The sequence below is a fragment of the Eulemur rufifrons genome, chromosome 7, assembly GCF_041146395.1.
Source record: "Eulemur rufifrons isolate Redbay chromosome 7, OSU_ERuf_1, whole genome shotgun sequence".
NCBI lineage: Eukaryota > Metazoa > Chordata > Mammalia > Primates > Lemuridae > Eulemur > Eulemur rufifrons.
In genome coordinates this window covers 143,850,308-143,863,980 of record NC_090989.1, presented here as the reverse complement: position 1 = coordinate 143,863,980, position 13,673 = coordinate 143,850,308, and the positions used below count along the sequence as shown (strand labels likewise).

Below are 13,673 nucleotides of genomic sequence, written 5' to 3'. Positions count from 1 at the left end.
TTTCCTATACTATTTATTAGGTTGTATTCAGACCTCAGGAATAAAATCCTTAACCTTAGATAGTTTCTTTCATTACAAAAGAATATTTTTGTTGTCAAAAGATCTCTGAATAAATGGAAGATAAAGTTGTTTGACATCAGAAAAAGATGGGTTAAAATCCCTAGATTTTATCTAGTCCATGTTGGTGTTTATACTCAGAAAATTTTAAATATTTGTCCTCAACTACCAAAAACTTTTAAAAAAGTGGCTAAACATAATTACATTGTAAGATATAATTAAGAAAAATGATACCTAAGATTTTGTACTAAAGTGAAGTTGCTAGGAAATAGAGTAATAATTTTTATTTGTTAATTTGGAAACCATGGCAACACAATAAATATTATGTCTCTTAATTTGTCTTTCCAGTGTTCTGTTGGCATGAGTGTCATGGAAGAATAAACAAAATTAAACACAGTAAACTCTGAGTCTTAGCTACCTGAGTTAGTCATTTTCTTCGAATGTTTCACTTTCTATACTTTTATATTTCAGATTTCTTGAAATTAAAACATAGCCTGCAAATGCTCAGCTTGTACCTTAGCTCTTTTCTCATGCTAGCTGCATAGATTTTATATTATGGATACACATGCAGGCTGGCAATTTCAGACTTTGTTGGCTCAATTCAATGCATTTCTGTCAAATTATGAATTTTAAGTTTGCCTCCTTTAGAACTGTGACATGATCACTGTAGAACAAAAGTTGTAAAGCTAGAAGAGTCTCTTCTTTTGAAGGTATTTGAGTGTGTGTTTTCATGTACTACTGTTTTTGAAAAAATTTTAAATGCAGAAAGGTTTTATTAAATATCCTTGAGTCTTAGACCCAACATTAACAAATGTCAACATTTTGTCACAATTGTTTCAGATCTTTTTAAAAAAAGATAGGAAGGAAGGTAGGGAGAAAGAAAATATAAACCAAGCTTAAGGCCCTTTGTTTCACTCCCCAGGCCTGTCCCTCCCCCGCCTCCTTATGGGGAACCAGTGTAAATAAAATCAGAAAGTATCCTTCTTGTCCTCCTTTTAAAAGTTCTGGTATACATCTCTATAAACAGTCTCGTTTTATGTTTTTGTTTTTTTTTTTAATATTGATTTCTAAGTGCTCTGTAGACGCTGGGGTGTGAAACAGCCAGAACCATGTAGGAAACTGCTGAACTAGCAGTTCAGTGTGGCTGGAGAGGAGCTGGAGAATGGGAAGAGGTTGGAGAGGAATTGTTGGAGAGGAAGTAGGGACCGGTCCTGAAAGGATTAGTGTGCTGAGGAGTTTAAATTTGATTTTGAAAGCTGAGGGGAGCTGTTGAAGGGTAAATCCTTTTCCAGATTTGAATTTTAGTGTAATTGCTTTAGCCATCCTGGGCAGAGTGGTTAGGAAGTTGGTGTAGCAGTCTTGGTGAGAGATGATAAGAGTCTGAATTAAGGCAGTGACAGTGGGAATGCAGAGGAATGTTTGGATAGAAGAAATAGTAAAGAGGTAGAATCTTGTGGGAGCTGGGTAGTTGAGACTTAGTGACTGAATGTGGAGGAAGTATAAAAAAGAGGGAGGAGCCTTTTATGATGGTTCTTCTTCCATATTTTGGGTAGTGAGGCTGTTGATGGAGAATATAAAGAGGAAGAGGAAGATTAAGGGAAAGATTATAAATTAGATTAGGAATACATTGAGTCTGAGGTTCTAGTGGCCCAGCCTAAATTTTTATTAGCCAATTGGATCAGGATTGTGGAAGTCTGGCTTGGACATAAAGATTTTCAGGCTGTCAGTATGATCAAGGAGAGAACATAGAACGAAAAGAGCAAGAGATCAAGCCGGAAGGGTTGGTTATATTAAAATTTAAGGCACTGGCAGAGAAAAATGTGCTTATGAGGTTTTCTAAGGAAGATAGGTCAGAGAGTAAAGAGGAAAGCCAAGAAACACTAGTATTGTGGAAAGCCAAAAAATGAGAGTTTTAAGAAGGAATAAGTGGTTAGTGATGTTGGAAGTCCAGAAAGAACCGATGAGATAGGAATAGAAAAAATCTATTGGGTTTGGTAGTTAGTGGTCATTAGTGACCTTTGTATGAGCAATTTCAGTAAGGTGATTTGGGCAGAAGCCAGATTGCAGTCATTTGGAGAGAGTGAGAAGTGAAGAGGGAGGTGTGAGAAAACTTTGCTGTAAAGAGAAGATAAGGTAGAATTGAACCAGGGTGGGAATTTTTGTTTGTTTGCTTTTTAAAGATGGGAGAGACTTTGAAGCTACTTACCATGAGGAGAAAAAAACCAGTAGAAGGAGACAGTGGAGATTGGGAAGAGAAGATCAGATAGTTTGGGCAAGGTTCCCGGGGAGAATGGAGTCTACATCATAACATGGAAGGGGCATGTGTGAGAGTCTGTGTGTGAGTTTGGGAGGGTTTTCCCTTAAACAGCAGGAGGGCCAGCTCTTCAATGGGACCACAGAGAAAGTAAGAAGGAAGGGTACTGAGGCTGAGATGTACGCCAGTGGCTTGGGAGAGCGTGGGGGGAATGTCATCTTTAGGCCTTAAAATGTTCTGTCATGAAAACATTGGCACAGGAGGGTGTAAATACTAAAAGTATCAGACATGAATAATGAAAAAAGAAAAGTGCTGAACTGAGGAGGTTTGCAGAAAAACCTTTTCCATTGATAATGAAGACTATTTACACCATATTTTTTGGAAATACCTTCCTGTTTATTTAAAAATATGCTACAGATTTTTACTGTGACACAGTATTGAGTGGTATACCCCTTTTGTTTTTAAAAGCCTATGTGGTTCATTGTACAGTAGTTCCCCCTTATCTGTGGTTATGCTTTCCAAGGTTTCAGTTACTCTCGGTCAACCATGATTTGAAAACATTAAATGGAAAACTCCAGAAATAAACAATTAATAAGTTGTAAGTTGTGCGTTGTCCTGAGTAGCTTGATGAAATCTTGTGCTATCTCATCCAGGACACGAATCATCCCTTTGTCCAGGGAGTACTACTGTGTACTTAGAATGTATACATCTTGAAAAAATAGGCTCATTTACTTGTGGTTCATTAGATACAGTGCATTAAATACATTTACCTAATGAACTTAACAATTTAAAGTATCAGAGAGGGAGTGTGTGTGTGTGTGTGTATATATATATATATATATATATACACACACCTTCCAGTTGACTCTCTTGCCTTTGAATCTTAGGATGATGGATTCAAACTTTTTAAAAACAAATATGCCTTTTCCCCCCTTCCCAGGTAGTAGTCCCAAATGAATTAATTAAAAAAAAATTTTTTTTCAGACCTGTGATCTTGCTCTGTTGCCCAGACTGGAGTGCAGTGGCGTGATTGTACGTCACTGCAACTTTCATCTCCTGGGCTCAAGTGATCTTCTTGCCTCAGCCTCCCGAGTAGCTAGGACTTCAGTGTACCACCACATCCGGCTAATGTTTTTAGTTTTTGTTGAGATGGGATCTTGCTGTTTTGCCCAGGTTGGTCTCAAACTCCTGGCCCCAAGTCATCCTCCCACCTTGGCTTCCCAAAGTCCCGGGATTATAGGTGTAGGATTACAGGTATGAGCCACTGAACCCAGCCTAAGAACAAGTTTAACTCAGCACTTTCCAAATTTACGAGATTGTAAAATTCTCTCTCTCATTTTATGTATTAATTTTTTTTTTTTTTTGAGACAGAGTCTCACTCTGTTGCCTAGACTAGAGTGTCATGGCGTCAGCCTAGCTCACAGCAACCTCAAACTCCTGGGCTCAAGCAATCCTTCTGCCTCAGCCTCCCGAGTAGCTGGGACTACAGGCATGTGCCACCATGCCCGGCTAATTTTTTCTATATATTTTTAGTTGTCCAGCTAATTTCTTTCTATTTTTAGTAGAGACGGGGTCTTGCTCTTGCTTAGGTTGGTCTCGAACTCCTGAGCTCAAACAATCCACCCGCCTCGGCCTCCCAGAGTGCTAGGATTATAGGTGTGAGCCATCACGCCCAGCCCTTATATATTAAATTTTATGTACTAGAATTTTATATATTTTAGTATTTGTTTAGCTTAGGCATTTTTTATGCACTTAGTCTCATCTATTTAAAAAAATGAATTTGAGATATAATTCCCATACCTCCAAATTCACCATTTAAAAATATTCAGTGGTTTTTAGTATATTCACAAGATGTACAGCCATCACCTATATCTAATTGAAGAACATTTCTTAAGCCGAAAAAGAAACTCCATACCCCTTAGCAGTCACTCCCTATCCCCCCATCCATCCAGCCCCTGGCAACCAGTAATCTACTTTCGTTCTTTATGTGTTTGCCTATTCTGGACACTTCATGTAAATAGAATAACGTAACATGTGTCCTTTTGTGTCTCACTTCTTTCATTTTCAAGGTTCATCCATGTTCTGTCCCAGGGGTAGGGAACCTGTGGCCTCAAGGCCACAGGTAGCCTTCTGAATCCTTGAGTGTGGCCTTTTGACTGAATCCAAATTTTATACAACAAATAAATCCCTAGGTGCTTCATTTCTTTCTATGGCTGAATAATATTCCATTGTATGGAATATTTTGTTTATTCATTTATCAGTTGATGGATATTTGGATTATTTCTATTTTTTGGCTATTGTGAATAATGCTGCTAGAGATAGGTGCTGGGTTATATGGTATCTCTTTGTTTAACTTTTTTGAAGAACTGCCAAACTGCTTTCCAAAGCAGTTGCACATTTTACATTTCTACCAGCAATGTATGAGGATTCTGATTTCTCTATGTCCAACACTAGTTATTTTCAGTTAGAAAAAATTTTTTATTATAGCTATCCTAATATGTGTGAAGTGATATCTGGATGTGGGTTTGATTTGCAGTCCTCTAAAGACTAATGATATTGAGCATCTTTTTATATGCTTATTGGCCAATTTGTATATCTTCTTTGGAAAATGTCTATTCAAATCTTTTGCTTATTTTTTTTTTTTTCTTTTTCTTTTTTGAGATAGGATTTTGCTCTGTCTCCCAGGCTGGAGTGCAGTGGCCTCATCATAGCTCACTGCAACCTTGAACTCCTGGGCTCAGGCCATCCTCATATCTCAGCCTCCCCAGTAGCTGGGACTACAGGTGTGCGCCACCACGCCTGGCTAATTTTTCTATTTTTTTTCCAGAGAGGGGGTCTTGCTTTCTTGCTCAGGCTGTTCTCAAACTCCTGATCTCAAGTGATCCTCCCCCCTTGGCTTCCCAAAGTGTTGGGATTACTCGCATGAGCCACCACACCTGACTTCCTTTGCTCATTTTAAAATTGAATTATTTGTCTTTTTATTGTATCTCATTTACTTTTGTTTTCCCAAATTACAAAAGAGCATAATATAAAATTCTGATGATAAAGGAAAAGTCCCTAATGTAAAAGTGTTCAAACCATAGTCCATGTTTAGTTCTCATCTTTTTCTAGAAGTTCTTTCTTAGTGATCATTATATGATTCCTAATTATTCATTGGGTGATAAAGTGAATATTCTATAAATTTAGAAGGTTTATGAGTTGAAACACAACCTGAAACATTTGTTCTAGGAGTGATAAAAACCCATGATTTTCACTGTCATTTTATTTTTCCATTTGCCCCAGCCATTTAGTGAGAAATGGATTTAATTCTATCCAAACATGTCTTTACTTTTTGTATTATGATTTTTACTACTCTAGGAAGAGTAAATTTCTAGGAATATTCAATTGGATATTACATCCTTTAATCAGCCTTAATGTGCTTCAAATTTGAAAGCATAGTAATCAAAATCACTTTTAGAAATCTAGTCCTATCTATGTCCATACCACCCTGAATGTACCTGATCTCGTCGATCTTGGGCCTGGTTAGTACTTGGGTGGAAGAAATCTGGTCCTGTGACCTACCTGACTTCACAGGTAACTTCTGAACCTGAATTTCCAGTTCCTGAATTTTTATGTTAACTTTAACAGTTGGAGTCATATCAGCTTAAAGACCACAGGTATTTAAATAATTTAGGTTTCTGAATACTTCTGATTTCTTATCTTATGTTAACTTTTATTTTTATTTATTTATTTTTTTTGAGACATGATCTCACTCTGTCATCCAGGCTGGAGTGTGGTGGCATCATCATAGTTCACTGAAACCTCAAACTCCTGGGCTTCAGTGATTCTCCTGCCTCAGCCTCCCCAGTAGCTGAGACTGCAGGCATGTGCCACCACGCCTGGCTAATTTTTCTATTTTTAATAGAGATGGGGTCTAGTTCTTGCTCAAGCTGGTCTCGAACTCCTGGCCTCAAGCAGTCCTCCTGCCTCAGCCTCCCAGAGTACTTACGTTAACTTTTAAATAGCCACCTTTGTTTGTAAAATATGCATACAATGAAATTTATCATTTTAACCATTTTTAAAGGCACAGTTCATTGACATTACATGCATTTAAACAGTTGTGCAGTCATCACCAATATCCTTCTTCAGAACTCTTTCATCATCTAGTACTGAAACTCTGCCCATTAAATAATAACTCCCTGTTTCCCCCTATCCCTGGCCTCTGGCAACTACCATTCTACCTTTTGTCTCTATGAATATTTATTGATTGATTGATTGATTGACAATTCCACCGAATCACTGGATGTCTCCATGAATGACTACTTTAAGTACCTCATATAAGTGAAAATGTACAGTATTTTTCTCTCTGTGTCTGGCTTATTTCATTTCGCATAACATCTTCAAGATTCATCCATGTTGTAGCATATGTCAAAATTTCCTTTAAGGCCGAATAGTCGATTGTATGTATATACCACAATTTGTTTATTCGTTCAGCCATTGATAGACATTGAGTTGTTTCTACCTTTTGACTGTTGTTAATAATGCTGCTGTGATCATTGTTGTACAAATCTGTTTGAGTCTGTGCTTTCAGTTCTTTTGTATATATACCCATAATAGGTCAAATGGTAATTCTGTGTTTGGTTTTTTAAAAACCAACTTTATTTTGAACCTAGTTAAATCTTTGTGTTCCTTGCAAACACGTTAGACTAACGAAAAAAATCTTTGTGGTCCTTTATTGTTATGTCCCATTTATTTTGTATGTGTGAGGTATGTGGTAAGATGAATCCATAGCAGCTCTTTTATTTAATTGTATTCTGAGGTAAAAATGCTAGTATTACCACCTGTAGAAGTATGCTTTATGTACTCATAATTGTCTATTTAAGATATATGTCAGAATATGTTATTGAGTATGTTTTCCCTACTAGGTTGGAATTAGTGTTGGCTGCTTGCTACTCCTGTCAGCATTACTTCAGGCATCTGGTAGCAATGTATAGAAAGAACCAAATAACAGGCACCACATGTACTCACCATCCAATTGGTATTAACTGACCAACACTTAAGTGCACATATAGTGGTAACATTCATTGGGTGCTGGGCAGATGGGATGGGGGAGGAGGGAGTGGGTATATACACCTAATGGGTGCGGTGCGCACTGTCTAGGGGTGGACACACTTGAAGCTCTGACTTGGGTGGGGCAAAGACAATATATGTAACCTAAAATTTGTACCCCCATAATATGCTGGAAAAAAAAAAGAACCAAAGTAATTTTAAATCCTGTTTACCTCTTTTATTTATTGATTGATTGATTGAGATAGAGTCTCATTTTGTTGCCCTCGGTAGAGTGCAGTCGTGTCATCATGGCTACTGCAGTCTCACACTCTTGGGTTCAAGCGATGCTCCTGCCTCAGCCTCCCAAGTAGCTGGGACTACAGACACATGCCATGACACCCAGCTAATTTTTTTATTAGTAGTAGAGATGGGGTCTCGCTCTTACTCATGCTGGTCTCTAACTCCTGAGCTCAAGCAGTCCTCCTGCCTCAGCCTCCCAGAATGCTAGGATTACAGGTGTGAGCCATCATGTCTGGCCCTGTTTACCTCTTTTAAATCTTGTGGTTTAGTGGCCATTCTTCAGCACCATCTCCAAGGAAGTTAACATCTGAGTTGGCTAAGTAACAAAGGAAAGGGTGTTTGTGTGTTGCTGAATCCTGTGTTTTTTCTGTTCCCTTCCCTTTTGTTGTGAAAGAAGTCTTATTAAAGAATAGATTTTAATTATGTATAATTTAGGTTTTGTGAAGGAAGTCTCATTTTAGTATAGATTATGTAGAATTGGCCACAGACAGATCCTAGAAGAATGAAATTGGCATTCTTGAGTTAAATTTCTAAGAGATGCTTCAAGTACAAAGCTACTATACATGGAAATGAAAATTCCTACACATTGCTTTGCCTTTCTTAAATTAAAAAGGTTTGAAACTTTTGATACTTTGTAATTTAAAAAAGTATTTGCTATCTACTGAAGCATAAAAGCCTTGAGGTCTTTTTGTATAAAAATACAAACTCTAGTAAGAAAGTAGTGTCTACTGAGAGAGGGGTAAAGAAGGCAGATAACTTGAAGCAGAACATAGGTTTTTTAAAAGATCTATCTCACATGTAAAATTCATGTGAGAAGACTAATTGCTCTGAATATGTCAGTGATGATAGCTTGAGGTTTGTAGATTACAATTTACTTTGCAAGGTTTTTGCTATTAAAAGGCCAGACTGGGAAATTGCCAAAATTGGGGTAGCTGAATAGGAGTTAACTACTTAACTGTCTCTGCTTTAGAAGCCTACCATGACCTTGCCAGGCAAAGCTAATTTCTCCCTTCTGCATGTTTCCTTCCCATGTATTTCTGTCTCCTTAAACTTGGATTGTAAGTAACCTTACTTAGGGCAGAAATGTCGTATCTTACTCTGTATTTTCAGCACCTAATATAATTGTTTACATGTGGTAGATCCTTTTAAACATTGGCTGAGTTTCTTCTTATCGTGCAACATGGGCACATTTATAACAACATGTGAAGAAGCAACTACTGTAGTTATCACAGGGGATAATCTGAATCAGAGTTAAGATGTGGCCAAGAACAGGAAACCACTAAAAGATAGAAACCAGAGAGAAAATTTTTAAGTTTCATGTGGTACAGCAAGCTATTTCTTTATCTCATTTGCTTGATACTGTGGCCCAAGGCTTGAAATTCGTTAGTTTATTTAGTAGACATTGAGGCATGAAAGTTGTGGGGTGATAGACATACAATTTTAACACAATGTAATAAAGCCACAATAGAGGCATGGGTATAGAGTGTTACTCTGTGAAAGAGGGAATGGGGGAAATCTTCATAGGATGTGATATTTTAGTTGAATAAGAGAAGGGAGAGCACCTCCTGCCAAGCAAATAGTTTGTGAAGAGAGGCTTAACAGAACACAGTAGAGTCCAGGAACAGTGAGATACCGGGCGTACCTAGTACTTGTGGAGCAAGTCCAGTAGTGCCCCCTTATCTGTGGGGGACATTCCAAGCCCCCTAGCAGATGCCTGAAACCTCGGATAGTACCAAAACTGATTGCCATCAATTGGGACACATTTTTATTCATGTCTTCCACCTACACATGTAATGCCTTTTCCATCTTAATCAAGCACTTATCACACACTGTGTCTGTAACTTATGCAGTTTGAGGTGTGACAGCAAAACTGGTATAAATTTCTTTTTCCTTCTTCACAATTTCACAAATTGAAGATTTGTTCTTACCATAGATCTTAGCAACTTCAGCAGATGATTTTTATTCTTGCAGTATGAAGTTGAGAACTTGTACCTTTTCACTTAAAGGAAGCACTTTATGGCTTCTCTTTGTCATATCCAAATTGCCAGCATCACTCTTGCTCTTTGGGGCCATTATTAAATACAATAAAGGTTACTTGAACACAAGCACTGGGATCTGATAACTGAGACAGCTACTAAGTGACTAACAGGTGGGTGGCATGGACAGTGTGGATACACTGGACAAAGGGATGATTCATGCTCTGTGAGATTTTATCATGCCACTAGGAATGGTGAGAAATTTAGAACTTATAAATTCTTTCTGAGTTTTCCATTTAATATTTTTGGACTTTGGTTGACTGTGGGTAACTGAAACTTGGATAAATGGGGACTACTGTATTGGGAAATAAGGTAAGGACCTGTCTGTTAAGAGCCTTATTTCTGTTTTTGCCTGTCTTCTTTCTTCTCTTCTCTCTGTGCTATTCTATGGAATTTTTGCTTTAACTATAAGTAATAGGGAGGTAGTACAGAATTTTACATAGCAGAATGACATGATCAGAAATGTGTTTCGAAAAGCTGATTTATCAGTCATATATAACATGTAGAAGATGAATTATAAGGCAGATTCTGGAAGTAAGTAGATGGATTTGGAGGCAGTTACAGTAGTCTGAGCAAGAGATGAGGAGCTCTTATGGTATGATTCCATTTAGATGAGATGTCCAGAATAAACAAATTCATACAGACAGAAAGTAGATTAGTGGTTGCCAAAAACTGGGGGGATGGATTAATGGGGAGTGACTATTAATGGGTATGGGGTTTCATTTTGGGGTGATGAAAATGTTTTGGAATTAGATAGTCGTGATGATTGCATGTCCTTGTGAATATACTAAAAACCACTGAATTGTATACTTTTAATTGGTGAATCTGATGGTATGTGAATTATATCTTAATTTTAAAACAGAGAGGTAGGGGGCAGGGAAAGAGAGAAAGTGAGAATGAGCAACGAAATACTTCCTGAAACAAGCAATAACAGTGAGAATAAAGAAAGCTGAGATGAGTTTGAGAGACTCAGTGGTAGAGAACTGACAGTACTTGGAGACTGAATGTTGGCAACATCCAAACTAAAATAGCGGTTAGTCCTGAAGTTTCTAGTTTGTATAATTGAATTAATAGGGAAAGAAATGCTGGAAAAAGAGCAAGTCTGGAGAGGCACATAATGAACTGTGTGAAATGTGTTGAATGTGTAATCAAGGCAAGCAGTTAAAGGTAAAGGCCTAGATTTGAGTATAGACTTTGGGACTAAAGAGAGAAGTGAGCATGCAGGAGTTGACCGAAGCAGTTAGTCAAACTTGCTGATAGATAATGTCTTGCCCCCCGAACCCCCTTTGGAAGGTAATGTCTCATTTGTTCCTTATCCTCACATCTGGTGTAGAGATTCTTTTGGTTTTTGTTATATAAAGCTGAGTTTTATATTACTTTTCAGGCAGAGGCAAGACTGGCAGCAAAACGGGCTGCCCGGGCGGAAGCAAGAGATATACGCATGAGAGAACTGGAACGACAACAAAAAGAGGTAATTTGAGGGAATAACTCTTAATTTCATGCTTGTCCTCCCCAAATTCAGTACTTGGCTAGTACTGATAAATGCTTTACTTATATTAGCTAAAGTAGGTTTAGAGATGACAAAGTTACTTAGTATGGCCCTAAATGTCCTAGAATTTTGATTAATTATATTATGATATCTGTATAGTAAAACACTGTGAAGTCATTCAGCCTTACAATTTTGAAGCATATTTAATAATGTAGAAAAATATTCTCGTAAAAAAATGAGAAACAAACCCCATACCAAAAGAATTTGGGTAGCACCTCAATTTTGTGTTACAAAAACCAGTATCTATCTATCCATATGTAGCATCAAAAACTACTAGAAAAGTGATTATTACTGTTACTTTGGTTTGTCTGTAGTAGAATTGTTGTTAGTTTTACTTTCTTCCTATGCTTTTCTGTAGTTTACAAATTTTCAATATGCTTTTATCATCAGAAAGCATAAAAAAATTTAAAAAAGCAGGCATATAAAATCGGGCTAACTAAAATAAAACAAATAATCCTTTACTCTTTCCTTCTGACGTCTGCTTGGTCCTGAAAATTCCTGTAATAAATATTTTTGATGTTGCAGTAGTATGAAGGGGGAAAAAACCTGTGGAACAATATCATATACTTTCTTTTGATTTTGGTGGTGGAGTTTCCGCTAACAAATTAAAAAGAAATTTATATATTTCATATTGTCATAGCTCAAAAAAACAGTAACAGTTGATATGTTGGTATTTTTTTTAAACCTTCATATACAGTTTCAGATATTGAATGCAATTCATGGCTTAAAATGAAAAGGTTGCAATGCATTGTCTTTTTAGTCCTAATACCATTATGCTAAATATTACACATAAGCAGATGAGACAGTTATTAAATATAACTTCTATTTATGGTCCTCTAAGCTATGGAGAACCTTGTATCTCTTATTATTGAACATATTTAGCTTAGTAATCTTCTATATTTTGAATGTGTAACTTGGTGTCACCTATCAGTGCTCTTTAGGGCAAATGTATATTATTAATTAAAGGCATTTTGGAGAATGTAGTATGTTGGAAACTGTTTAGTGTATGAAACTTTTATATTTGTAGCACTCTCATCATTCTTTTGATCGGAAATGGGGACAGATTCAGAAGTGGCTGGTAGGCCAGGATTGCCTGTCCTGCATGTTGTGATCAGTTGCTGAAATAATGCAATCTTGATGTAAAACATTGACTAATAGCTTGCCAATTAGGAATGTTTGGCCTGTGTGAACCTAAAGGTCAGAATGTTCATTCTGTCTATAGTGGACCAAAAATGTACTTGGAGTCCACCTGTTTCTGTTTTGGTCAATATGCTCACCTTCATCTCATGAATACTCCTGCTCAGGAAAGACTGAGAAAATGAATGTGTGTTTTCTTTTTATGGGTTTATTCTTTTTTCCCTTCCTCTTCCTCCCCCTTCCCCTTAAAAACAAAACAAAACAGAACAAACCACAAAAAACTAAGTCCACAGTGAGAAATGACCCAAGTCATTCTGTCATCTCTGAAAATTACTCTTATTATGTCAACTCTCTCAGTTCCTTTTCAAGTCTTCAGCCACCGCTCCCTATTTTGTTAGCTACAAAAGTAAACTGTAAACCAGTAGAATGTTACTGTGAATCATTCCTAAGTTTGAACTTTTTTCAAGGTTGATAAGTTCCCCCACTGTCTCCTATAACAGGAGTTCTTAACTTGGTATGTGAGTGGACTTGGAAGGTGAGATATGAAGCCTTAAAATCTCATGCAAACTTTTGAATGTATGTATTTTTATGGAAAATGCTCACAGGTATTTTTAACATTTCATTCTCAAAGGAGTATGCGATTCCTAAAGAGTTAGGAACCACTAATTGCTGTTAAACAACCAACTTTCATAAGCAGATCTCTTCTATAGCAGCATTTTAAGGTGCAAACCAGAATTTAAATATTTATGACTATAATAACCTTCAAATTTAAAATTTTATCATAATTCTCATTTTGACATTGTTTTAGAAAAGAGAAAAAGGAAATTTGGATACTGGAAACTAAATGACTCCTCGTGTGTGTGTGTGTGTGTGTGTGTGTGTGTGTGTATTTTGGAGTGGAATCTGTCCTTTTTTTTAACTAAAGCTAGCCTGATTAATTTTATTTGATATGTCTTCTGCATGTAACTGGGTTAATATTATTGCTGATGCAATAAGAATGTTTTGTGTCAATAAAAGAAATCACTTTTACTTGCAAATTTTCCATGCAGATATTAGTTTGTTCTTTTAAGTATGTATTATAGTTCTAAAATTAAATTGCGTAACATTTTAATATCTTAGGGAAACCCAAAAAACCATTAAATAAAGAGAAAAGTCTATATTAAAAGTTTAATATTTCATTTCTGTGTTCAAGGGCCATGAAGATAAACAAAGAAAAATCTTTGTGAAACATGTGCGATTCAGACAGTGAGTGTGCTAGATTTTCGTAGACAGAGGAGTAGTTTAGGGTAGAGTCTTAAAATACAGGTAGTGA

At 36.8% G+C, this 13,673-nt stretch overlaps 1 protein-coding gene across 11 annotated transcripts in view; it reads left to right on the top strand.

Moving 5' to 3' along the window:
* The window catches only part of LRRFIP2 (LRR binding FLII interacting protein 2), a 115,224-nt gene that overhangs the window by 35,774 nt on the left and 65,777 nt on the right, over nt 1–13,673 (top strand). For 10 of the 11 annotated variants that reach the window (XM_069475519.1, XM_069475517.1, XM_069475514.1 and 7 more), the window contains exon 4: nt 11,060–11,146. In XM_069475519.1, coding sequence (XP_069331620.1) covers nt 11,060–11,146 — 87 coding nt within the window. Of the gene's footprint in view, nt 1–11,059; nt 11,147–12,251; nt 12,303–13,673 lie in introns of all 11 variants that reach the window. The other variant, XM_069475509.1, reaches the window with a different exon arrangement.